Here is a 26,036-nt window from a genome sequence, read left to right on the forward strand (position 1 = left end):
CTCCTGAATTTGTCATCCACTCCTGCTCAGATTTGTCTAAAGAAAGACAGCAGGTGTCTTGTGACACTGCACATTATACTCTATGGAGAGGGGAGGAATGGAGGGCAAAGGGAGACAAACATCATGCATGCTTTCTAATAAGTGTTTGACCTCACATTAGAGCTTAATTCAGATTTGGATCAAGACACCTCAGCTCTGCTATATAATGTCCTTTGTGCTGCTGCACCTCATCCATGAACGTTAAAGGGAGTGAAGAGCAGGAATCCCTCTCCATGTGCTGTGTATGGCAGAGACCACTGCAGCTCTTCTGCTCCCACCAGCTGCCAGTAGGTTGCAAATTAGAGCTAATGTCTGTAGGTGAAACCTGGTGAAAAAGCGCCAACGTTGTCAGACCTGGGGTGAGAATGGTGTGGACACACTGAAAGTTACTTTTATTTTTTGTAAACTTATGGTAACACAAAGAAATGCAAATTTTCAAAGCTTTTTTTTTTTTGCCAGTTATCCGTCAAAAGCTTTCATTCACTGAGGCTGCTATAAAAAGCACACTCCTTTCAGTACTTGCTATATAGACCACATGGGAAAAAATGTCTCCAATATGGCCAATCCCCCTCCTAGAGAAACTTCTAAGAATCTAAATAAAAACCTACCACATTAGAAGAAATTTTTTTTTTTTTTTTTTTAAAGACTTGTATCTAATGAATGAAACTAAAAATGGCAGCACTTTCTTTGTAGCCTTTTACAATTCTACCTGTCTTATAAAGCTCCTTACAGAAGTGTGTGTTACAGGCCTGTATTTCAAGAAATTGCTACCCTTCTCCACTGAACTACTACAACTTCCCAAAGTCGTGTTGTACATCAGTGAATGAAGTGATCTGCCATGGGATTCCAGACCGGAGACCACTGCAAGATGGTGATATTGTGAATGGTGGGCAACATCGTTATACTTTCATTTTACTGTTAATGGATTAAGAGTTGCTCAAGTGGATATTTGACTTCCCTGTGATCCTAATTTCATTGCTTACCATGTCTAGCTTACTCTACAGTATAAGTATGTAAAACTACAGAAAAAGTGTATTCATTTTTTTTTTTTTTACATTTTAGTGGACATTACCGTTTATCACAACGGATGTCACGGGGATCTCAATGAAACCTTTTATGTTGGAGAAGTTGAAGAGGGAGCAAAGCGACTTGTTCAGACAACTTTTGAGTGCCTAATGCAAGCAATTGATGAAGGTGATAAACTAAATGCATGAGAATTTCTACACGTCATTGGGATACGTCTTGCTTGAGGTTTGGGAGAGTCGTACATTTCTTATACTGGTGTTACCACAGGTCTGACTCCTGGGGACCATGAAACATGTGGGAAGTCTTATAGCATGGAAATTGCAAAGAGTCAGTCTGGCTCACTGGAGGAATAGCATGAGCGGCTGTACACCAGTTTACAAAAAAACGATGGTGACTACTTCTCGGGTTCTGATAAAGCTGCGTCACACTCCTTGATGACTGATCTGGTGTACTGTTCCGCTTTCTTTTTGATACGCACAAGATTTAATCCGGGAAAGTGATGTCTGACAAGTGGTCTGTAAATGTTGGGCGCATATGTGTGATTTAGTGGGAGTCTTTTATAGATATTTTATCTTAACCTTTGTAGGTGACTTATTCTTTTTTATTTTTTTTTTTATATATACTGTACCTCAAAACTAGATTAAAACACTTTTTTAAGTGATTTATTTTTAGAGCACCATTGATTCCATGGTGCTGTACATGAGGAGGGGTTACATACAAAATACAAATGTAAAGTGCAGCCTGGTATCTAATCCCAGCCTGTGCGATACTCCGCAGCCCCATATGGTATGTAGATATGTGTAGTCTATCATGTGCTGTGAATAATCCCAGTGTGTAGCACTCCGCGTACTTGGCCCCAGTTTATGATACAGCGAGCAGCACCATCTAACATAATTGGTGCCTCCGGCCATCCTCGGTGTCATTGTACTAGTCAGTATCACTGGTAGTCACCAACAAAATGTCTCCGCACTGTGATCCTAAACATCATCTTTTATCCTGTTACATACACTCAGAAGGGGAGGAGAGGAGCACAGCACACATGTGAGCAGATCCAGCCCACATTTACTGCAGTCGTAATGTGAGCTAGTTGTACACTAGGTTTTCATGGCAAATTTCAGCAGCTGCTCCCCCTAGTGTTTTAAAAGTGGAAATATCAAACATTTTTAAATAATTGTTCATATTTTACTTTATTAAAAACAAATTATATTTAAAAAAAAAAAAATCAAAACATTAATACTTTACATTTTTTCAATTGTTGCAAAAAAACATTTTTTTTGATGGCACCTTCCCTTTAACAATGACAGACAGGTACATAGGGGAGAGGGCCCTGCCCTTGCTGGCTTACAGTCTATACAATAATGGGGATATGCTATCCTCACCATAGTGGGACTGTACAATACATAGGTAACAAACTTTGCATTGTCTATAGACTTACCTCTTTTTCTACTCCTCTCTTCAGTGAAGCCTGGTGTGCGGTATAGAGAGCTGGGAAACGTTATTCAGAAACATGCTCAAGCCAATGGATTCTCAGTTGTACGAAGCTACTGTGGACATGGCATTCACAGATTATTTCATACTGCTCCCAATGTGCCACACTATGCCAGTAAGTTTTAGTGGATTAGAATCTTTGTCAAACCGTCTTTATAGATTTTCAACCACATGTCCTAAACATATTATGAATATTATAATACAATATATGTATTATAAGTCAGGAATTAACTTAATGCTCCCTAGGCTGTGACTTGTATTTCCGGCCTGCAATACTCAGATATCCAATACTTCTATTGACCTGTGCTTCAATTTCCATAGAAATCTATGGCTTTCAAAGTCCGGTTCAGTAGAACAGTGGGGGTTCAAGTGTTTGATATTTACACTAAAATATGTCAGTGTGAAATCCACCTTTTAAAAAGGACCTTTCAGCAAATTTTTCATGTTGAACAGGACAAAGGATATTATCATGGCTGCCAAGCGGGAAAAAATGTGTTTTTTTTTTTTTTTTTTTTTTTTAAGTTTTGTTTTATTTCGCCATGTAGGTTTGTCTCTGAAATGCTGCGGCGTTTCAGAGAAATCATACGTTTAATAGCTGCCAGGGAAGAAGCCCTAGCTGTCAGCAGCTCTTCTTCCCGCCTGCTGACAGTGACTGGCAAGCTTCTGCTTATACGCACAAGGAGGCAGAGGTTTGCCAGTCATTGTCAGCGGGCGGGGATGAGCCACCAGGGACCCGCCTGTACGACTAGTCAATAGTGTGGCCAGTCCTTGGCTGCTATTAAACGTCTGTTTTCTCTGAAACGCCGCAGCATTTCAGAGAAATCATACATGGCTGTGATCATACAGCCAGGGGCTGATACTTGCTGACCGCGGTTTGGGCAGCATGTATCAGCGAACATGTTCCCTTTTAAGTACGAAAAAAAATAGTGACGTTGTGTTTTCCAACTAAAAGCTAGAAACCTGTCGCATTGTTTAAGGCGTATGCTAAACACCATAAAATTAATTAATAAAAAGGCAAAAAATTTACCTTTTTCAACCTACACAAAAAATGAAATCCGTGTCACTCAAATGTCACTTTGTCACTCACAAGACAAAACGTCACACGACTGTCAGTGGGAAAAATAAGTTATAGCTCTCAGAATATGGCAATGCAATCAAATGTTTTCTAAAATACATTTTAGTTATCACCTTTACTATACTGGCATGGGAAAATAAATGGAAGCAATTTATTAATTAATGATTTTTATTCACTCACCCCACCCAAAAGTATGAAAAAACGGTTCCAATTACAACTTTATTCTACGAAAACAAGCCCTCATACTTCTTTCCACTGAAAAATAAAGGTTCCATATAGAAAAACTATATATCCCTGGCGTCTGTACAATCGTATTGAGCCAAATGGTAGTCTTGTCTATTTTTTGCACTAAAAGTGATAGTTTCTGAGTTTTGTTTCCCAAAAATCGAAATAAAGCGACCAAAAAATGTTGTGCTAAAAGACTCCGAAATAAACTTCAACTCCTACTGCAAAAACAACAAAACCTTACTCGTCTCTTGATCTGTCAACAGAAAAAATGGAGGTTTTCCAGGTAATTTAGTAGATGAAAGATGTTTTAAAAGCAACATAGCTCCCAAAAACCAATTCAGTAAAATTCACACTCCCATAGCCAAATAGGCTCCTGTTCGGAGGCTCTCAGTATGCCAAAACCACCGTTAACATTGACACATATGGCACTGCTGCAGAAGGGAGAACCAATTCAAACCCACTTTTCCCTTACTTAATGATTTATGTGAGATTTTAAAGTAAATGTTGTTTTTTTTTTTGTTTTTTTTTTTATAAATTTCACATCAAAATGGTTAAATTCTTTTGGGTTTGAAATGCTCACAATAAGATGCTTCTTTACACAGTTCCTTCTTTCTTGCCCAAGGAGGTTTCCTTCTTCCACTTAAAGGGGTTTTCCCACGAACAAAAGTTCTAGCTGCGTTTTTTTATGCAAATTTTAAGTTGCGTCTTCCAGTTACAGCAAAAGCTGAGATTTCAGATTTCTCATAGTTTTTTTTTTTTTTTCCCTGACTGAATTGGAAAACTTCTGCGCTTTTACAAACTGCAGCATGTCACTTTTCTTTCAGCAATTTTGTAGTGTTTTTTCACCCCTAGAAAGCGATGAGTAAGTGCAAAAACGCAGGTATCAGGTTTTGCTGCCTTTTTGGTGCAATAACCTAAGGAAGTTTTATCATTTTTTGGGGGGGCACTAAACTTTATCAGCATGCACAAGAGACAAGAAAAACGCAGCAAAACCTGCTTTTTGTGAACAACTTCTTTACTGCCAAGAGAGCAGGTTTTGCCTGTAGAAAAAAAGCAGCAAAAATGCAACGTGTGAACATAGCCTAAGTCTGCATCCCCCCCCCAATACATACCAATTTCAAGATTTCAACTCCTTTCCTGCAGGAAGGGTATAGTCTGATAGGCTGCTGCCACTAACCTCTAAAGTGTGTTCCTCCTATCACTAAGGTACCAGTGTCCCCCATTGAACAATGAGAAAAGTGCTTCAATATTTAACTGTCTTATGTAATTTTAATAATGCTCAAAAGCGCTGAGAAATGTGTTTTTTCTTTTGTTTTCAAGAAAACAAGGCTGTCGGTGTGATGAAACCAGGGCATGTGTTCACAATCGAACCAATGATCTGTGAAGGTAAGTATGACAGCCTGTCCGCCTGCCATGTAAGGTTTATGCCCTCATCTGTATGTGAGAGTTGTTTTCCTCCATGACATTTCAAGAAGAGTCAAATGCACAGAATATGCAAAAGGAATACCAAGTAGACACGGCTGTTCCCATTTTAATAGAAGGTTGAAAAGGTGGTTGTGTGCATTTCGTATATTATATAAATGGGTCCATTTTGTAATTTTAATAATTTTCTACCTCCTTTCTCACCATTTCACCATGGCCCATAAGGTGCTTGCTCCTAAAATGACTTCTGTGTTTTTCATTCCTTTGACCCACATTCGTGCTTTCTAATTTTCCATCTACTTCTGTTTGTAGTGTACTGCTGCTTCACCTCACTACGCCATCCTACGAGTTTTTGTTGTATCAGATGTAACAATAGCTTTTTTTTCTCTTATTTTGTATCTGTTGAACAGGCCAAAACTGTAGGAACATTTCATTAGATTTGTTCTATGTGAACCATGGGCCGCGAGGTTGCTGCCAAGTATGTTTACTCTGAAACACTCAGAGAAATTCTAGTTTGAAAAGCCAGTTGGTGATTATAGAATATAGTGAGAGACGTGACTAGTCGTGCTTCTCCCAGCCCCTCTGCAGTGGATTGGTGGTTCTCTCCCATAAGTGTGTCTATAGGAAGAGACTTGTCAGCTGGGGCGAAGAGGAGCCACCTGGGGAACTTCATTGACTAGTCAGGATTTTCAAGCTAATTTTTTTGCAAGGTCGCAGCAATCATGCAGGCCCTGATTCATGTTGCCTGTCATTCAGGCACCATGACTCTAATGACCGGTGGTCCCTTTAACTATCAAAATATGCTTTATTTCCTCTTTTTTTTTTTTTCTTGTTTTATAATGCTTTAAAATTCATAAATTAATGATTGATTTATAGGGTTGGTGAGAGTTGATTCCCGGGACCCTGTCCATCGGCCATGCCATTGGTCTGGCTACTGGATGGGAAGCCCTGAGAACAACCTCTTATCTGACTGCATCCTTGATATCACATGTTTCTCGTCAAATGTGTGTGACGCTGCCAGTGCTGTGGAGTCTGTAAGCCAAACCTCCAACTCCCGACTCCTCAATTTCCATGACTCCAACTCCCTCATACATGGCTCATGTTTAAGTGATAAATTTACTGTAGCACAGATTCATCTCCGCTAAAAGTCTGGACCCTTAGAGCAGGAAAAGGACAGACATTTATAGGAAATTTCATAACTTTCACAAATTCTTATGAAAAATATTCCCCACAAACTGCATTGAACTACTGTACCCAATTTATTGTATATTTTAGGAGTTGGAGTTGGTCCATTTTATTCGGACTCCACAGCCCTGGACGCCACAATGACTGTCACACCAAGGTAGCTATGTACAGTGGGTACGGAAAGTATTCAGACCCCTTTAAATTTTTCACTTTGTTTCATTGCAGACATTTGGTAAATTTCTAAAAATTTCATTTTTTTCTCATTAAGTACACTCTGCACTCCATCTTGACTGAAAAAAAACCCAGAAATGTAGAAATTTTTGCAAATTTATTAAAAAAGAAATACTGAAATATCACATGGTCATTTAGACCCTTTGCTCAATATTGAGTAGAAGCACCCTTTTGAGCTAGTACAGCCAAGAGTCGTCTTGGGAATGATGCCACAAGTTTTTCACACCTGGATTTGGGGATCCTCTGCCATTCTTCCTTGCAGATCCTCTCCAGTTCCGTCAGGTTGGATGGTGAATGTTGGTGGACAGCCATTTTCAGGTCTCTCCAGAGATGCTCAATTGGGTTTAGGTCTGGGCTATAGCTGGGCCAGTCAAGAATGGTCACAGAGTTGTTCTCAAGCCACTACTTTGTTATTTTAGCTGTGTGCTTAAGGTCATTGTCTTGTTGGAAGGTGAACCTTTGGCCAAATCTGAGGTCCAGAGTACTCTGGAAGAGGTTTTCATCCAGGAGATCTCTGTACTTGGCCACATTCATATTTCCTTCAATTGCAACCAGTCGTCATGTCCCTGCAGCTGAAAAACACCCCGAAAGCATGATACTGCAACCACCATGTTTCACTGTTGGGATTGTATTGGGCAGGTGATGAGCAGTGCCTGGTTTTCTCCACACATACCGCTTAGAACTTTTTGGTGATAATTCTATCTTCGTCTCCTCAGACCAGAGAATCTTATTTCTCAGTCTAGGAGTCCTTCATGTGTTTTTGAGCAAACTCTATGTGGGCTTTCATATGTCTTGCACTGAGGAGAGGATTCCGTCGGGCCACTCTGCCATAAAGGCCTGACTGGTGGAGGGCTGCAGTGATAGTTGACTTTGTGGAACATTCTCCCACCTCCCTACTGCATCTCTGGAGCTCAGCCACAGTGATCTTGGGGTTCTTCTTTACCTCTCTCACGAAGGCTCTTCTCCCACGAGTTCTCAGTTTGGCTGGACTGCCAGGACTAGGAAGACTTCTGGTGGTCCCAAACTTCTTCCATTTAAGGATTATGGAGGCCACTGTGCTCTTAGGAGCCTTGAGTAATGCAGAAATTCTTCTGTAACCTTGGCCAGATCTGTGCCTTGCCACAATTCTGTATTTGAGCTCATGATTCTCATTTGGTCTGACATGCACTGTGAGCTGTGAGGTCTTGTATAGACAGGTGTGTGCCTTTCCAAATCAAGTCCTATCAGTTTAATTAAACACAGCTGGACTCCAATGAAGGAGTAGAACCATCTCAAGGAGGATCACAAGGAAATGGACAGCATGTGCCTTAAATATGAGTGTCTGAGCAAAGGGTCTGAATACTTATGACCATGTGATATTTCAGTTTCTTTTTTAATAAGCAAAAATGTCTACATTTCAGTTTTTTCAGTCAAGATGGGGTGCAGAGTGTACTTTAATGAGAAAAAAAAATGAACTTTTTAGAATTTACCAAATGGCTGCAATGAAACAAAGAGTGAAAAATTTAAAGGGGTCTGAACACTTTTTTTTCCGTACCCACTGTAAGTGTTGGTTCTCAGGACTCCTGTCCAACAACCACATATTACTGATGTGGCTGATGGACTGAGTCCTGTGACTTGATTCCCACCAATTCTAGAGCTTGTTCTTCCTGAAAAGACGAGGCTTGTTATTAATCCTCCCAAGGATTTTAGTATTTTTTTTATTCTTTTAGTGTTTGTGTTTTTCATTTTGAATGCTGTTTTTTCTTGCCTTTTACAACACCTGCTTTTCTTTTGATAGGGGGATGGCAAGATGAGACCTGGCCAGATGGTTGGACTGCAGTGACCAGAGATGGAAAGCGTTCAGCTCAGTTTGAGCATACCCTTTTAGTCACAGAGACTGGATGTGAAATATTGACACGGAGATTGGAAGACAATGGACGTCCTCATTTTATGTTTTAGCATCCCCTTTGTTGTCTTAACTAGTTGATAGAAATGGTGTGTCGACTACTTTACACCATACGTTTTTACATGACAAGTACCTGAAGAAATTGTGGGGTTTTATCACCTCTTTACATATCTGTGATAGAGGAAAACTCCATATGGCTTGAAATATAGTGTGTTTGGCAAATTTTGAAACCAGGAGAAAACTGTTCTTTATGTATATTTTTCCTGCCTTTTTATTGCGGTTTGTTTTATGAACCTTTTCCCCTAAAATTCTGTTCCTTGCCTTCTAATTTTCCATGAACAGAAACTCACTTTGCCTCCACAATGACTCTTAATACTGACTGGTTGTATTTTACAGTGTGGGTGTTGGGGTGCTTCATTTTTTTTTTTCAGTATGTTCTAGCTATGCATTTGTGTTGACATGTGCGACAATGGGCTGCTTTTCAATTCTGGCTGTCTTTATGCTGCTGCAGACACGTAGTGAGAGCAAATACATGTCTGGACTCGTGGAGTCAAATATGTAGATTCTGCAACATTTTTTCTACTGGTTTTTAATGCTCCATACTTGGGTGCTGATGAAGACCTTTTTTGCTTTACCAGAGTTGGCAGGTTTGTTTTTAGCATACAAGCTCATTGTTGCTCAATCTCTGAAACTACCCGACAGTGAAGTAACTTTGGCTGATTGTTCTCATCTCTTGGTAATCTTGGTGCCTTTATGCTTGGAAAGCTGATTTTGTTCCTAACCAGTTCTTTACCATACGAGCCTGGGTGGGTTTACTCTGACTGTTGTACTAGTTTGTCCCCATATTCAGGCTCTTAACACATTATGTACAATTTGCTCTAATATTGATATTTAAGTGACTTTACATATTAAGGAATCTTGCAAATCAGATGCATGTATACATTTTTACAGGATAAAAACTAACCACGCTTTAGTTTTCAACAAGTTTTTTGTTCTTTCAATTTAATTGTTTGCCAAACAATGTGAAAAATTCGATTTGGGCATCTTTTGTTTCTCTATTTTCCTTTGCTTGTCCAACTTTAAGGAGTAGCTACACTTTTTTTTTATTGTTGTTCAACTATGGCAAAATTTTTGAATCTTTGCAGTTTACTTTATTACCATATTCTGCTTCCTTTATCACTTAAACTCCTTGCTGAAAGTGCTGTTTTAACTGCCTAGTTGCTCTTTTACAAGCTGCTTTGAGCTGCTGCTATAGCAAGAATTCCTACTCACAATTTACTCTTCCTAGATTAGCTTCTGTATTCCTCTCCCTCATTCTTAGTGTTTGCAAATAGTGTTTGAGTATGGTTTCTTGCTAGAGCAGCAGTTCAAAGCTGCTTGTAAAAGCACATCAGTTAAGCAGTTAAAACAGCACTTTCAGCAAGCTTTTTAAGAAATAAGGAAGCATGAAAGTGTATAAAGTAGGCAGTTAAAACAACTTTTCAGCATGGGGTTTGTGAGGGAAGGAGCAAAATACGATAATGGATATTTATAACTTTGCAAAGGCTGATCAAGAAAAAAAAGTTTTTAATTACTCGTTAAATATTTTCTTTCTACAAGGTATTCTTGGTGTCTCTACCCACTAGAATCACATGGAGTGTAACATTCTTTGTAAGGAAAAGGCTTTATATGCAAGTGTCCAGTCCTAATCCATGCTGATGTTTTCCCATTATAACAACCTTACTGAAATAACAAAAAAATTGTGGTTTATTCATTGAACCCATGAGAAATTTCATAAAGACTGTCTGCCCAAAGTTTTGATATGCTTTTCAACCAAATATTCTTGTTAAATTAAAATATGTTGACAAATTAAAGCATTTGCCTGACTTGCTATTTTTGGTGGTGAGAGAGGATGGGTTGCTGAAATTGTAATTTTCTTTTTCCGCATTGTGATTTCCTTACGTACAATGTGGCTTCATTTTCTGTCTTTTTTACTCTACATTAAAGGTGTGTTTCTTTCTAGATTTGACAAAGAACCTGTCTGCTCGATGTAGAAATGGAGCAGTTTTACAAATGCTTTCTACAATTACCAACTCTTCTGCAATGAAAAGCAAAAATAGGGGCAAAAATCAAACTGCAGGCACCTCAGTGACAAGCTGCTTACAAAGTGGTACATTTCATAAACTTTTTCAAAAATCTAGATAATAACCTAAATGCTTTGTCTTCATTTTACAACTGTTTTTTCTTGCCCACAATCCTCTTCCTTTGCCCCTTTTTCTGTAGTGGACTGGGGCTTACATATCACCTGCGGAATAAATGCTAGATTGGTCACAGTTTCCCTTTTATGTGTTTTTAGACCTGTATTCTTGAATTTCAAGCAACCTAACATCAACTTAGTATGACCCATAAAACTACAGCTTTTGATTGGGGGTTGTGGCCAAATTTAATTTAATGTGATATATTAGAACTACTGTGTAATGACTTTATAAAGTATGATAATTATTGATAGGGCTTAGGACCATGCCCCAGTGGGGTTATGACAAATGCTCATAATAAAATCCGATTACAGAATGCATGTCTTGGAGAGATGAGAACTACTGAAGTGTTTAGGATGGGGAGAATAACTTTTAACAATCTGTCGCAAGACTTATTTTCTACCAGGTGAAAACTTCCAAGTTGTAAAGTATCCCCAGAAGGAACATTTTAAAAAGTTACTCAGTGCTTGGTAGTGTGTAGATACCATTAGCCCATAAAAATATCAAGGACCGGAGCATGTCACACTGCTTACATGGACAGTATGGAAATTTCTGAAGGAACATAATGGGTGTAGGGGGAGAGTAGGCACTGGTGAACGAGAGGTACAAAAGGCTGGGATTCAGTGTAGTAGTTCGGTTATCATGGCCCAAAGAATGCACCTAGCAGTGTGTGCCCACTTTTCCATATTTGTGAAATGGTCAATCCACCGGACTAGGGGAGAGTTTGTGTGCTTAAAACACTGCTTTTAGACACATCTTAGAGTCCTTGTAGCACATTAGTTAATGGGAAGCAATCATCAGAAAATGACCACAATTCATATTAAAAATTAGAAATGTTGCAATTTTCACATTGGCCACTGGGGCTTTTTTAGACTCCTGTTTAAGGAAATCCACATACACATTAGTCATGGCTCTGCTGTCACTCACCCTGCTTCTGTCGCCCTCCCTGCCAGATGACATCTCATTTCATTGAATGAGTCAGTGGAGACAGAAGCCATGTGGACTGAAGATGCGGGTCTGTGGGAACAGAAGTGTAGTGGCATGAGAGAAGATGCAGTCACTTCAACGCTAATGCTACTGAAACAGTATGTCATTAGGGGACGGCAGTGACAGAAATTGTAGTAAGTATCTTCAGCAAGGTCCCATGATGACTCTGTTTTGGAGCAGACAAGGAAGCAGTGGGAGTGGCAACAGCCCCAGTACACCTATGACTATCCATTTGAGTCTCCTAGCATGTACTGGGGATTCTGAAACAAATCTTATGGAAGGGTAGGGAATTTTTAATTTAAGAACAATAGAAAAGTGGTTAGATTATTAAATCAAATAGTTAAACATAAAGTATGAAATTCATTTAGTTTTGAGCCACCCCCTTTAATGATTTTCTGAGTAATGCACTTGAGCACTCAAATCAATAAGTTCTGCTGCTGGCAGCTCCCTTTGCAATTACCAACCAATGACATCCAGATGTACTTGATGGGTGTAGAGGGGAGCACACTGGCCGCTACCATCACGTTGTGTGCCGGAACTATCGTTTGTTCGCCCGATGTCCCCTCTACTATTAAGGACTGAGACCGGAGTGTGTTACATTGGAGGATTTGCTGTACTGACTATTACACCGTTCATAGAACGACTCCGACTTCAAGCAAGACAGGAGATCATACATCCGGGTTAACAGGTTCTTTTTTACTGTGCAATTCTTCCATGCACGGCTGCAGTATACAGATCAAGACAAGTTCTTTAGTTAGTGAAGTACCCTTGGTAATGTGCCTTTCCAGTGTTTGCTCTCATCCCTTCCTGAGACCCAACATAATTCACTTCTTCTGCCACCCAGCTGAGAATCTCCCCTCTAGGGATATAGAGGCCTCGCATTGAGCACCTCTGACAGGCTGTGAGCCTAGGACTGTGCTGGTGTCCAGATTTCGTCTCAAATGTGTCCTCATTCTGTTCTGATAACTTGCACTAGTAGAACACTTCTTCACTGCTGCTACTGCTGTTAGTCTGTTTTCCTGTCTGCTCAGTCATCCTCCCCACTCCGTCTCTCTCTGTACATGGGACAGAACCTACACTGGTTCTGTGCAATCAGGTCCTGAACCCAGGGATGAGGTGGCCTGACACAGGCCTCCCCTAACGGCAGGCGCACTCTGCCTACTGCTCCTCACTACTCACTCTCTTCCAACTGTCTGCAACATGGAAATAATTTTCTATAGAATAACTCTAAACCCCTCCCAGCTAATGATGTAACCCCCTGTATTAACTACCTAGTGTCTAAGCGGTGCCCTGTACTAAATCCCGATCTCTATTATATGCTTCCCCCTTCTGCGCAGGCCTCCCACATTCCAGGGACGGCCTTAGGTAAAGCCTATAGGAGAACCGGCATACAATAATCGGCCATAGGGATTTCACACAAGGCACACTTTTATTACATAAATAACCATGAACACATATAACAATTATTAACCCCATCTTCAACTCGACGTCTTCATCACCCAGTCACCCCCTACATGGGCAACAAGTCCAGAGATTCTGCAGGCTATTGTAGCATGTTTGGACCACACAGGCTGCTCACAGTAGCATGAGCAACATGCAGCATAGCATTGTAGTGTTGGGGAAAAAAAAAAAAAAAACAGCTCCTGGGACCTTTTGGAGATAAGGCCGTACCACTGGTTCCACATCCAATTCAATGCAACACCAAGCTTTAAGTGTAACTGAAGTGAAGACTAGAGGGTTCTGGCAACTGTACATTATGCCTGCCCACACTACAATGCCGGGAGTAGGACATGGGTGGCATTCCTTTGTAAGGCATTTTCATGGTGTTGCTCGTGGGTTCTTGGCAGACTTGAAGGATGGTGTGTAGTGTTTCATTCTGTACTGCAAATGAAATTATACGTCACATGCCAAGCTTAAGGCCACGACTCCACTATCCGTATTTGGTCAGTATTTTTTCTCAGGAGTGGGAGCCAAAACCAGGTGAGGAACAATCAGAGAAAAGGTATAATAGAAACAAGTCACCAATTTTGCATTTATCACCCACTCTTGGTTTTGGCTCCCACTCGAGAAAAAATACTGACCGAATACTGACTAAATACTGATTGTGGGGCCATGGCCTTAAGGCGACAAACAGTATCTACACAATCCATGAGAAGGCGTTTCCATGACATTGGACTACGAGCTAGATGTCCAATTACAGATGTTCTATTGATCTAACGCCACCGCTCTAATGCTATTGTGGTGCAGGGCAAGATGACAATGGAGGCTGAATTGGAGGTCTATCCTCTTCAGTGAGGAGTCTCGCTTTTGTCTTGGGCAAAATAATAGCCAAAGATTGGAGACCAACTGGGCAATGCCATGGAGAGGCCTTCATGAGGGAACTCAGCAGTGCAGTACATGACAGGAAGATTTATTAAAAGTGGAATACTTTACACTGGTATTAAAAAAGCATGCAAGATACACCTAATCTTTCAGGAGGTGCATTGCATGCTGTGTGTACAACAGAAATACAAATGTAACCCAGCAATAGACTAGTAAAGACTTGCAATATAGTTTACACTACTTTCTGGCATCTATAGTGAATGTAGCATCGGCGTCTCTGCCCCGTTCTAGGCAGAGACGCCGTCCCTCTCACCTCCCCGCTCCTGGCGCGGCGTCCTCCAGCGCTTCTCTCCCCGCTGCTTCCGGCACGCGCTCCTTCCCCGGCAGTGTGCTTAGGGCGCGCGCGCTCCCCCTCTCTTAAATGGACCGCGCGCGCCGTCCTAAGGAGTCCCCGGCCAATTGCCGGAGGACCTCCCATATAAAAGGCACCTCCTCCAAAATGGAGGTGCCCGAGCAATGTTGTAGCACTGTTCACTACTCTGCTTCAGCCCTCAGGTCCCGTTGCCAGTTACCTGCCAGATACCTGCCAGATTCCTGCCAGTCTGCTGTCTAATTCCTGCCTGATATCCTGCTACCTGCCTGCTAGCCTGAGGTCCGACGGTCTGCCTTCCAACTTCTGTCAGTCTGTCTAAGGACCAGCTTGCCCGCTCACCTGGGAGCGCTCATCTGCTGCCTGTCTGCTAGCCTACCAGGAGGCTCTGCCGTCACGTGCTGTGACCACCCGCCTGTCCAGAGACTCCTGCCCGCTCACCTGGGAGCGCTCATCTGCTACCGGTCTGTTGGTCTTCCTGGAGGCTCCGCCGTTACATGCTGTGACCACCCGATTATCCAGAGACTCTCGCCTGCTCACCTGGGAACTCACGTCTATCATCTGCCGCCACAGGTCGTACCAATCCTTTACCCAGAGACTGCCCTGGTCACTTGCCGTGACCTCCTGCCCGTTCATCCAGAGACTGCCCCGGTCACTTGCCGTGACCTCCTGCCCGTTCATCCAGAGACTGCCCCGGTCACTTGCCATGACCTCCTGCACGTTCATCCAGAGACTGCCCCGGTCACTTGCCGTGACCTCCTGCCCGTTCATCCAGAGACTGCCCCGGTCACTTGCCGTGACCTCCTGCCCGTTCATTCAGAGACTGTCCCAGTCACCTGCTGTGACTGCCTGCCCGTCTACCCTGGTCGCCACCCGCTCCCTTACAAGGACCGCCCCCTTGTATAGTAGCTCAGAGGTTCCGCCTCCCAGACCCGTTACAGTTTGCTCGGGCCCATGGAACCCGGTGGCACCCAAGCTCCCTCGCTCTCGGACCTGTGTCATGAACTGTCCCGTCAGAGGTCCCAACAGGAGTCCATCCTGGGTCACCTGCGGAATGTCAATTCTCGCCTGGACACTCTGACTGCTCTGCCTGCAACCACCGCCAGTGCCATGACTCGCAATCCGGCAGCTCCACTGCCCACTAATAACATGGTATCCTATCCCGGACCCCGGCTTTCTGCACCTCCTCGTTTCGGAGGCGACTCCGCCCAGGCTCGGGGCTTCATAAATCAGTGCACCCTGCACTTTGAACTCCTGTCTCACCAGTTTAACTCCGACCGGGCCAAAATTGCCTTCATCATGTCCCATCTCACCGGAGAGGCCCTGGCCTGGCTAAATCCTCTATGGGAGAGAGGAGACCCCCTGGTGTCCGACTTGCCTGCCTTTCTCACGGCTTTCCGGAAAGTCTTCGACGAACCCGGACGGAAGACCTCATCCGCATCATCTCTGCTACGCCTCCGTCAGGGAAGTCTCACCGTGGGCCAATATGCCATACGGTTCCGTACCCTTGCCTCGGAGCTGGCCTGGGATAATGACGCTCTGGTTTCCGTCTTCTGGGAGGGTCTGTCCGGCCGTATTAAAGATGAACTTGCCGGTCGGGACATTCCTACCACTCTCGATGACCTAATAACTCTTGCCACCCGGATTGACCTGCAGTTCCAGGAGCGTGCCAAAGAGGTCACCCGTGAGAGGAGGTTTCCACGTCTAGCTCCTACTTTTCAGAAACCCGTCACTCCCTCCGTCTCTCCTCAGCTACACTCTCCTGAGCCTATGCAGGTCGACCAGACCAAGATGGTCGGTTCTCGCCAAGAATCTCGCCGAGCCGAGGGAAGCTGTTTCTATTGTGGCAGTATGAAGCACTTCATCCGTTCCTGCCCGGAAAAGCCGGGAAACGCCAGTGTCTAGGACCACTCGGAGAGGTCGTCCTAGACAAAAGTAAGCCCTCTCCGTCTCTGACCTTACCGGTCTCTATTGCTTGGGGAGAAAACCGTCTCTTTGAACTCGCCCATCTGGATTCTGGAGCTGCTGGAAACCTCATCTCCCAGTCTCTGGTAGAGAGATACCATATTCCCACCAAGTCCCTGGCTGAACCATTGTCAGTCGCCTCCGTGGATGGAAGACTTCTCTCGGAGACCATCCTGCTCGTCACCGAACCCATAACCCTGCAGGTGGGAATGCTGCACTCTGAGGAGATCTCATTCCATGTGCTGTCCGGACTTTCTCACTCCCTGTTGCTAGGTCTACCTTGGCTCCAGACACATGAACCCGTATTGAACTGGCGGTCCGGTGAAGTACTCCGATGGGGTCCTGACTGCCATAGGACCTGCCTGGTCCCGGTCCGTCCACTTCGCCCTCAGCCTACTCCAGCTAACTTACCTGGTCTCCCGGCTCCCTACTGGCCCTATGCGGACGTCTTCGGTAAGAAGGAAGCTGAGACGTTGCCACCCCATAGGCCATACGATTGCCCGATCGACCTGGTACCTGGCACCACTCCTCCCCGTGGGCGTATCTACCCGTTGTCTGCAGCCGAGACCCGAGCCATGTCTGAGTACATTGAAGAGAATCTGGCTAGGGGATTTATCCGGAAATCTACCTCCCCGGCTGGAGCCGGATTCTTCTTTGTCAAAAAGAAAGACGGCTCGCTACGTCCCTGTATTGACTACAGAGGACTCAATCTCATCACGGTAAAAAACAAATATCCCCTGCCACTCATCTCCGAATTGTTTGACCGTCTCAAGGGCGCCAGGATCTTCTCCAAGCTGGATCTACGAGGAGCGTATAATCTGGTCCGTATCCGTCAAGGAGACGAGTGGAAGACGGCATTCAATACCCGGGACGGTCACTACGAGTACCTTGTGATGCCCTTCGGTCTCTGTAATGCTCCCGCGGTCTTTCAGGAACTAGTCAACGACATCTTCCGTGACCTCCTGTACTCCTGCGTAGTGGTATACCTGGACGATATCTTGGTCTTCTCTCCGGATCTCCCTACACACCGGAGGGATGTTCGTCAGGTCCTGCTTAGGCTTCGGCAGAACCACCTTTACGCCAAATACGAGAAGTGCCTCTTCGATCAGACCTCCCTTCCGTTCTTGGGCTATGTCATCTCCCAAACAGGTCTGCAAATGGATCCCGAGAAGCTCTCTTCCGTTCTAAAATGGCCTCGTCCTGAAGGTTTGAAGGCGATACAGCGATTCCTGGGCTTCGCTAATTATTATCGTCTTTTCATCCCACACTTCTCGTCTCGGACTGCTCCCATATCTGCACTTACCCGTAAGGGGGCTAACCCCAGGACATGGTCGCCTGAAGCCGAGGAGGCCTTCCTTTCCCTAAAGAAAGGCTTCGCCTCTGCTCCCGTCCTGCACCGTCCGGACTGTAATAAACAATTCTACCTGGAGGTTGATGCCTCCTCCTCCGGAGCCGGAGCGGTGCTCACCCAGAAGTCTTCTACCGGGAGAATGGTAATGTGCGGCTTCTTCTCCAAAATCTTCTCCTCGTCGGAGCGCAACTACTCCATTGGAGACCGGGAATTGCTAGCCATCAAATTGGCACTGGGAGAGTGGCGCTATCTGCTTGAAGGGGCTCTCTACCCGGTAATTATCTACACGGATCACAAAAACCTGGCATATCTCCAAAATGCCCAGAGACTCAATCCTCGCCAGGCCCGGTGGTCGTTGTTTTTTGCCCGCTTCGACTTCATTCTTCATTTCCGTCCGGCGGACAAGAACGTCAAAGCTGATGCCTTGTCCCGGTCCTTCCTGTCCTCCGATCAAGAGGAGGAACCTACGCACATCATCGACTCCTCCAAGGTGATGAATGTGGCCCCCTTGGATCTGACTCGTCTTCCACCCGGTAAGACGTTCGTAGCTGTGCCAGATCGGGAGAGGGTTCTTCGCTGGGGACATTCTTCTAAACTAGCTGGCCATGCTGGCCAAAAGAAGACCTTCCAACTTATTACCCGGCATTACTGGTGGCCTACCCTGCGTAAGGACGTGGTAGACTTCGTCGCGGCCTGTTCATCCTGTGCCCGTAACAAAGTTCCCCGACATCTACCTGCCGGCCATCTCCTGCCCCTTCCCGTACCTGCTGCTCCTTGGCAACACATCGCTATGGACTTTATCACCGACCTTCCAGTTTCTGCCGGTTGTACGGTCATTTGGGTTGTCGCTGACCGTTTTTCTAAGATGACCCACTTCATTCCCCTGCCTGGTCTTCCGTCTGCACCCGAGCTGGCTAAAGACTTTATCCGCCACATCTTCCGTCTCCATGGTCTGCCCCTCCACATCGTGTCGGATCGTGGGGTTCAGTTCACCTCTCGCTTCTGGAGAGCCACATGTAAGCTGCTGGACATTACCCTGGATTTCTCCTCCGCTTACCACCCTCAGTCCAATGGTCAAGTGGAGCGGATCAATCAGATCTTGTCCAGCTACCTCCGGCACTTCGTTGATGCACACCACTCGGACTGGGTGGATCTCCTTCCATGGGCCGAGTTCTCTTATAACAACCATGAGAGCGAGTCCTCTTCCAAATCCCCGTTCTTTATAGTTGGTGGCCAACATCCCCGGATTCCACTTCCTGTCTCCGTTTCTGTGGACAACCCTGCTGCGGAGTCTCTTGTCAGCGAATTTTCTACTATTTGGGAGAGCACCAGGTCCGCTCTTCTTCTCTCCTCTGAGCGGATGAAGAGATATGCTGATAAGAGACGTCTGGATCCGCCCCAATTCCGTCCGGGAGACAAGGTTTGGCTCTCATCCAAACATGTGCGGCTCAAAGTACCCTCCTACAAGTTGGGTCCTCGATTCATCGGCCCCTTCGAAGTCCTCAGGCAAATTAACCCTGTGGCCTACAAATTAAAACTCCCGGCCACCCTACGGATCCCCAACTCCTTCCACGTATCTCTCCTCAAACCCGTTGTCTTTAACTTTTTTTCCAAAAATCCAGGTGCCCCTCCTGCTCCGGTTTCCGCTGATGACATCTTTGAGGTAGAGAGTATTCTGGCCTCCAAGAGGGTAAGAGGAAAAACCTTTTTTCTGGTAGATTGGAAGGGGTTTGGTCCTGAGGAGAGAACTTGGGAACCCAGGGAGAACATCAACGCCCCGCTTCTCCTTGAGAAATTTCTTTCTGGCCAAAAAAAGAGGGGGCCTAAAGGGGGGGGGTACTGTAGCATCGGCGTCTCTGCCCCGTTCTAGGCAGAGACGCCGTCCCTCTCACCTCCCCGCTCCTGGCGCGGCGTCCTCCAGCGCTTCTCTCCCCGCTGCTTCCGGCACGCGCTCCTTCCCCGGCAGTGTGCTTAGGGCGCGCGCGCGCTCCCCCTCTCTTAAAGGGACCGCGCGCGCCGTCCTAAGGAGTCCCCGGCCAATTGCCGGAGGACCTCCCATATAAAAGGCACCTCCTCCAAAATGGAGGTGCCCGAGCAATGTTGTAGCACTGTTCACTACTCTGCTTCAGCCCTCAGGTCCCGTTGCCAGTTACCTGCCAGATACCTGCCAGATTCCTGCCAGTCTGCTGTCTAATTCCTGCCTGATATCCTGCTACCTGCCTGCTAGCCTGAGGTCCGACGGTCTGCCTTCCAACTTCTGTCAGTCTGTCTAAGGACCAGCTTGCCCGCTCACCTGGGAGCGCACATCTTCTACCTGCCTGCTTGCCTGAGGTCCGACGGTCTGCCTTCCAACTCCTGTCAGTCTGTCTAAGGACCAGCTTGCCCGCTCACCTGGGAGCGCTCATCTGCTGCCTGTCTGCTAGCCTACCAGGAGGCTCTGCCGTCACGTGCTGTGACCACCCGCCTGTCCAGAGACTCCTGCCCGCTCACCTGGGAGCGCTCATCTGCTACCTGTCTGTTGGTCTTCCTGGAGGCTCCGCCGTCACATGCTGTGACCACCCGATTATCCAGAGACTCTCGCCTGCTCACCTGGGAACTCACGTCTATCATCTGCCGCCACAGGTCGTACCAATCCTTTACCCAGAGACTGCCCCGGTCACTTGCCGTGACCTCCTGCGCGTTCATCCAGAGACTGCCCCGGTCACTTGCCGTGACCTCCTGCCCGTTCATTCAGAGACTGCCCCGGTCACTTGCCGTGACCTCCTGTCCGTTCATTCAGAGACTGTCCCAGTCACCTGCTGTGACTGCCTGCCCGTCTACCCTGGTCGCCACCCGCTCCCTTACAAGGACCGCCCCCTTGTATAGTAGCTCAGAGGTTCCGCCTCCCAGACCCGTTACAGTGAATATGTTGGGTCATGTATGACCTTGCTCTACAGGCTAGACAGTTTAATTTTTTTTTGCTGGACAGCTTAAAATCATTTTTACAGACACGGTAGAAAGCCTTAATAAATCATTAAATTGTTGATAGATCAAGTGATACATGTTTACGACCCATAATTCTGATATGAAGAAATTAGCTGGGTTCACGAAGATCTGTAAAATTGTGATACTTTTTTATAGTCACAATAACTTGTATAAGTTTCTCCAAACATCACGGACGCATCAATTTTTTTTCATAGGGTAAAAAAAGTGCCCTATTTTTACGGACTCTCTTGGCTTCACCCACTTAAAATGAGTTGTAGTCAAAGCTTAAAAAGTAGCACAGCGTACAAACTGTATGTGCAATAATTTGCACCATTTTGGTAAAGAGCAGGGCTGGTTCTAGCTGGCAAACATTGAAATGGCATACCTCCCTGCTGAGCCATATAAACCTGCAGTGAATTAATGCAATTCTGTCATTGTTTTGAGGTTTTTCTTTTAAGGCATTTATTCTTTAAATGACCTGTAAACCTGATTCTCCAGGTCAGTGCAATTACAGTGATGCCAAACTTTCATATATGATTATTTTTTTTTGTAATCATTTTTATTGCTTAGTCCATGGAGCTTGATTTTTGCATGGTTAGCTAATGTTTTTATTAAAGGGGTTGTCCACTACTATTCAAAATAGCCCAATGTGTTTTTATGCTGAATAGAAGCTTCATTCTAATTACCTCCCTCTGCTGTTTCTGCCTGTGAGCGGCGCTATCCTTGACCGCTCACAGGCATCACTTGACCCCCGGCTGTAGCCGACTCTGACATCCGCTGATGTCACGTCATGGTTCCGGATTCATGTTCCCTCTTCTGTGTTCCACTGTGAATGCTGGGCTGCGGGCGGGGTTACCCCGCGCGTCACACCCGGCATCCACCGCGCGCTTTCCCAATGAATGGGGAGAGGGAGAGCGCGCGGTGGATGCCGGGTGTGATGCGCGGGGTAACCGCAGCGATTGGCTGCAGTGATCAAGTATGCTGTTGTCGTGACTTCACAACTGCAGCCTATAATCAAAACTGGGCGTGGGCGGAGAGACTTTGTCTAAAAGCTTTAGAAACGACCTTTTTCTTGAAAAACTTTTTTTTTTTTTTTTTTTTTTTTCAATTTTTATTGGGTTTATTTTTTAATCAACGTGTAGGAAAAAGGAAAAGGGAAAGATGAGGTAAAGGGGGAAGGGGAATCTAGGTGAGGATAAGAAAAAAGGGAGGAATGAAAGGGAGAACCCGATTATACAGTCTGATAAATCAAGAGTGACAAAATAAATATGATACCAACATTGAGATAATATTAATCGATCTTTCACGGCAATAAAACGAAAATATACTATAAGCATTTATGATAATGGTGAACCAAATAACAATGGTGATATACCAAAGCAAACAAACAAGTTTACTAAATTTCTGTGAGAACCTATTAAGGGAAAAACTGAGACCAAATTTTCTAATTATTTTTGTATTTTTTTTGTATATGTTATTTGCTATGGTGTATTTATATTAACCGCTTCCAAACCGCCCACTGTACATAAACGTCGGCGCTGCCTGGGCTCTGTGCATGAACGGTCGGTGGTCCCGCAGCCCTCAGGACCCCCAGGGTCCTGCAAGTGCTACGGGTGCGGTGCAGAGCGACAGCTCTGACAGGGGACATCATCGGGACCTGATTGGATCAGGTCCCAATGATGTTAACCCTTTTCTATCTTCTATATGCCGCGATCTATAGTGATTGAGAAGATAGTGAGAGGAGAGGGGGTTGTCCACTTACCTCTCCGACGGTCCTCTGATGTCTTACAGGACCTGCCGTTGTCATGGCAGCCGGAGGTCACATGACCGCCTCCGGATCTGCCATATATGGTGTCCTGCTAGACTCAGCCTGCAGCTGAAGTCTAGCAGGAGACAGTGTAAAACTGTCAGCAGAGCTCTCATGCAATGCAATACATGTCTATTGCATTGCATGAGAACAGTGATTGGAAAAATAAAAATTAATGTCCCATACAGGGACTAAGTAAAAATGTAAGAAAAAAGTCTAAAAAATGTTTTCAAACTGTTAAAAAAAAAATCACAAAATAAATAAATAAAATATTAAACCAATAAATCCGTATATTTATACAAAAACAAAAAAAGTACACATATTTGGTATCGCCGCGTCCGAAACAACCCGATCTATAAAACTGTCACACTAACTCCTTCTGTGCACACCGTAATAAAAATAAACGGAGCAAAAAACTATGCTTTTTCATCATATCACCAAACAAAAAGTGGAAAAAAATGCGATCAAAAAGCAAAATGGAAATAAAAATGGTACCGCTGAAAACGTCATCTTGTTCCCCCAAAAAAAAAAAGTTGCCGTACAGCTCCATCAGCCGAAAAATAAAAGTTCTAGCTCTCAGAATAAAGCGATGCAAAAATTTTTTTTCTATAAAATTGTTTTATTGTGTAAAAGTGCCAAAACATAAAAAAATATACAGTAAGTGTTGTATCGCTGTAAACGTACTGACCCGAAGAATAATGCTGCCTTATCACTTTTTCCACACGCAGAACGGCATAAAAAAAAACCTCAAAAAACAATTCCTGAATTGTTGGTTTTTGTTAATTTTACCTCCCAAAAAACGGAATAGAAAGCGATCAAAAAATGTCACGTGCCCAAAAATGGTACCAATAAAAATGTCAACTCGTCCCGCAAAAAAAAAGCCGTCACATGACTGTCGGCCGAAATATGGAAAAATTATAGCTCTCAAAATATGGCGATGCAAAAACTAGATTTTGCAAAAAAAGCGTCTTTTAGTGTGTGACAGCTGTCAGTCATAAAAACCCGATATAAATCTGGTATCTCTGTAATCGCACCGACCCGAAGAATAAAGTAATCTCATCACTTATACCGCACGAGGAACGGCGTAAAAAAATAAATAAAACCAATTCTTCACCTGCTACTGATTTGTTTATTATGTCTCCCAAAGATCGCAGTAAGGCTCTGCTCACATTTATCCTGCACTCTGCGCTGAGCACTTACACCAGAGTTTCCGTGTAAATCTCTGAAATACGTGCTTCAGACGGAACCCATGACTGAAGATTCCCTGGAATGAGGCAGATATAGGCCATTGTGGATGCCGTCTGGCCTGTGATCCCACGGTGTCAGTTTTGGTGTCAGGTTGGCCACAGTTTTGTGCACTTCTGAAAAAAAGGACACCGCTAAACAGAGGCCAGATGGAGTCCAGAGTAACTCTGCTGCCTCATTACAGTGAATGGATCCCCCAGGGGTTTCATCTGAATTACATCACTTGGAAATTTAGATGGAAACCCCGATGTAATTGCTCAGCCTAGAGCGCTGGATAAATGTTACGTAAAATGTTCCCAATAAAAGCTTCAACTCAGTCCTCAAAAAAAGCTAGTCCCCACTCAGGTCCGTTATCTGTTAAAAATGTAAGGGACTTCCAAGTTACTGGTAGCAGAAAGGCTCTGGAAAAGCGAAATGGCCCTTGCCCCCCAAAAGAAATTCAGAAAATTTTGTGCTCCCAAATCCAAATGCCTATTCTACAATAATTTGTTCTCCAATTGTCAAATAACGCTCCGTCCCTCCCAGATTTCGCCGTATGGCTAAGCGGTACGATACAGCCACGTATGGGGTATTGCCACTTTTAGAAGAAATTGTGTGACACATTTCGGCACCATTTTTACCCATTGCCCTGTGTGAAAATGTAAAATCTGAGGGTAAAACATTTTTTTGTGGTAAAAATATAATTTATATTTTCTTCACTGCCCAATGGTATAAATTAAAAAATACTCACTACTTCCCTAGATGAATTACTTGAGAGGTGTAGTTTACAAAATGGGGTCACTTGTGGGGGTTTCTGCTGTTTCAGCATGTCAGCGACTCTTCAAATGTGACATGGTGTCTGCAACCTATCCCAGCCAACATAGCGCTCCTTTCTCTTCCGAACCCTGCCGTTCACCAAAGCAGTGGTTTTCCCCCACATATGGGGTATCGGCGTACTCAGGAGAAATTGTACAACAAATTTCATGGTGCAATTTCTCCTGTTATCCTTATGATAATGCAAAATTAGGGGATGAAAAACATTTTTTTGGGGAAAAATGTGAAAATTTTATTTTTACGGCTCAATATTATAAACTTCTGTGAAGCACCTGGGGGTGCAAGGTGCTCACCACACATCTAGATAAGTTCCCTAAGGGGTTTAGTTTCCAAAATGGTGTCACTTGTGCCTAAACAGTGGAAACCCCCCACATCAGGAGCTCTCCAAACGCAACATGGCGTCCGCAAATATTCAAGCAAATTTTACATTCAAAAAGTCAAATGGCGCTCCTTCCCTTCCGAACCCTGCAGTACGCCCAAACAGTGGTTTTCCCTCACATATGGGGTATCAGCGCGCTCATGAGAAATTGCACTACAAATTGTGTAGTCCATTTTTTCCTGTTACCCTTGTGAAAATAAAAAAATTGGGTCTAAAATAACATTTTTGTGAAAAAAAGTTAAATGTTCATTGTTTTCTTCCACATTCCAAAAATTCCAGTGAAACACCTGAAGGGTTAATAAACTTCTTGAATGTGGTTTTGAGCACCTTGAGGGGTGCAGTTTTTAGAGTGGTGTCACTTTTGGGTATTTTCTGTAATAAAGGCCTTCAAAGTGACTTCAAATAAGATGTTGTCCCTAAAAAAAAGTTTTTGTAAATTTTGTTGGAAAAATGAGAAATCGCTGGTCAACTTTTAACCCCTTATAGCTTCCTAACAAAAAAAATATTTTGGTTCCAAAATTGTGCTGATGTAAAGTAGACATGTGGGAAATGTTATTTATTAACTATTTTGTGTGACATATCTCTCTGATTTAAGGGCATGAAAATTCAAATTTTCTAAATTTTTGCCAAATTTCCGATTTTTTTCACAAATAAAAGCAAGTGATATCGAAGAAATTTTACCACTATCATGAAGTACAATATGTCACGAAAAAACAATCTCAGAATCAGGGGAATACGTTGAAGCGTTCCAGAGTAATTACTTCATAAAGTGACTGTGGTCAGAATTGAAAAAATTGGCCCTGTCACGAAGGCAAAAACAGGCTCTGGCGCAAAGTTGTTAAAAAAAATAATTGTGGGATGAAATGGTTGTAATAATGTCTGGGAGTTTAGGAGCGTACATTTTTTTTCAACAAGTCATCTATCGTGTTTTTAACTACAAGGAGTATTAAGTATTGGTCTCATTGATCCTAAGTTGTTTTATGTCTAGAGAAAGGAAAACCCTTTTAAACTTTGGTATCT

At 44.0% G+C, this 26,036-nt stretch overlaps 1 protein-coding gene across 1 annotated transcript in view; it reads left to right on the top strand.

Annotated features, from left to right (window-relative positions):
• The window catches only part of LOC141153536 (methionine aminopeptidase 1), a 37,302-nt gene extending 26,870 nt beyond the window's left edge, over positions 1–10,432 (top strand). The window contains exons 7-11 of the mRNA XM_073638442.1: positions 787–925; positions 1,102–1,233; positions 2,525–2,668; positions 5,177–5,242; positions 8,472–10,432. Coding sequence (XP_073494543.1) covers positions 787–925; positions 1,102–1,233; positions 2,525–2,668; positions 5,177–5,242; positions 8,472–8,632 — 642 coding nt within the window. The 3' untranslated portion in view covers positions 8,633–10,432. The remainder of the gene's footprint in view (positions 1–786; positions 926–1,101; positions 1,234–2,524; positions 2,669–5,176; positions 5,243–8,471) is intronic.
• The last annotated feature ends 15,604 nt before the right edge of the window (positions 10,433–26,036 follow it).

This window comes from Phyllobates terribilis, unplaced genomic scaffold (genome assembly GCF_046119375.1).
Source record: "Phyllobates terribilis strain yellow unplaced genomic scaffold, ASM4611937v1 Scaffold_1__5_contigs__length_1240528914, whole genome shotgun sequence".
Classification (NCBI taxonomy): domain Eukaryota; kingdom Metazoa; phylum Chordata; class Amphibia; order Anura; family Dendrobatidae; genus Phyllobates; species Phyllobates terribilis.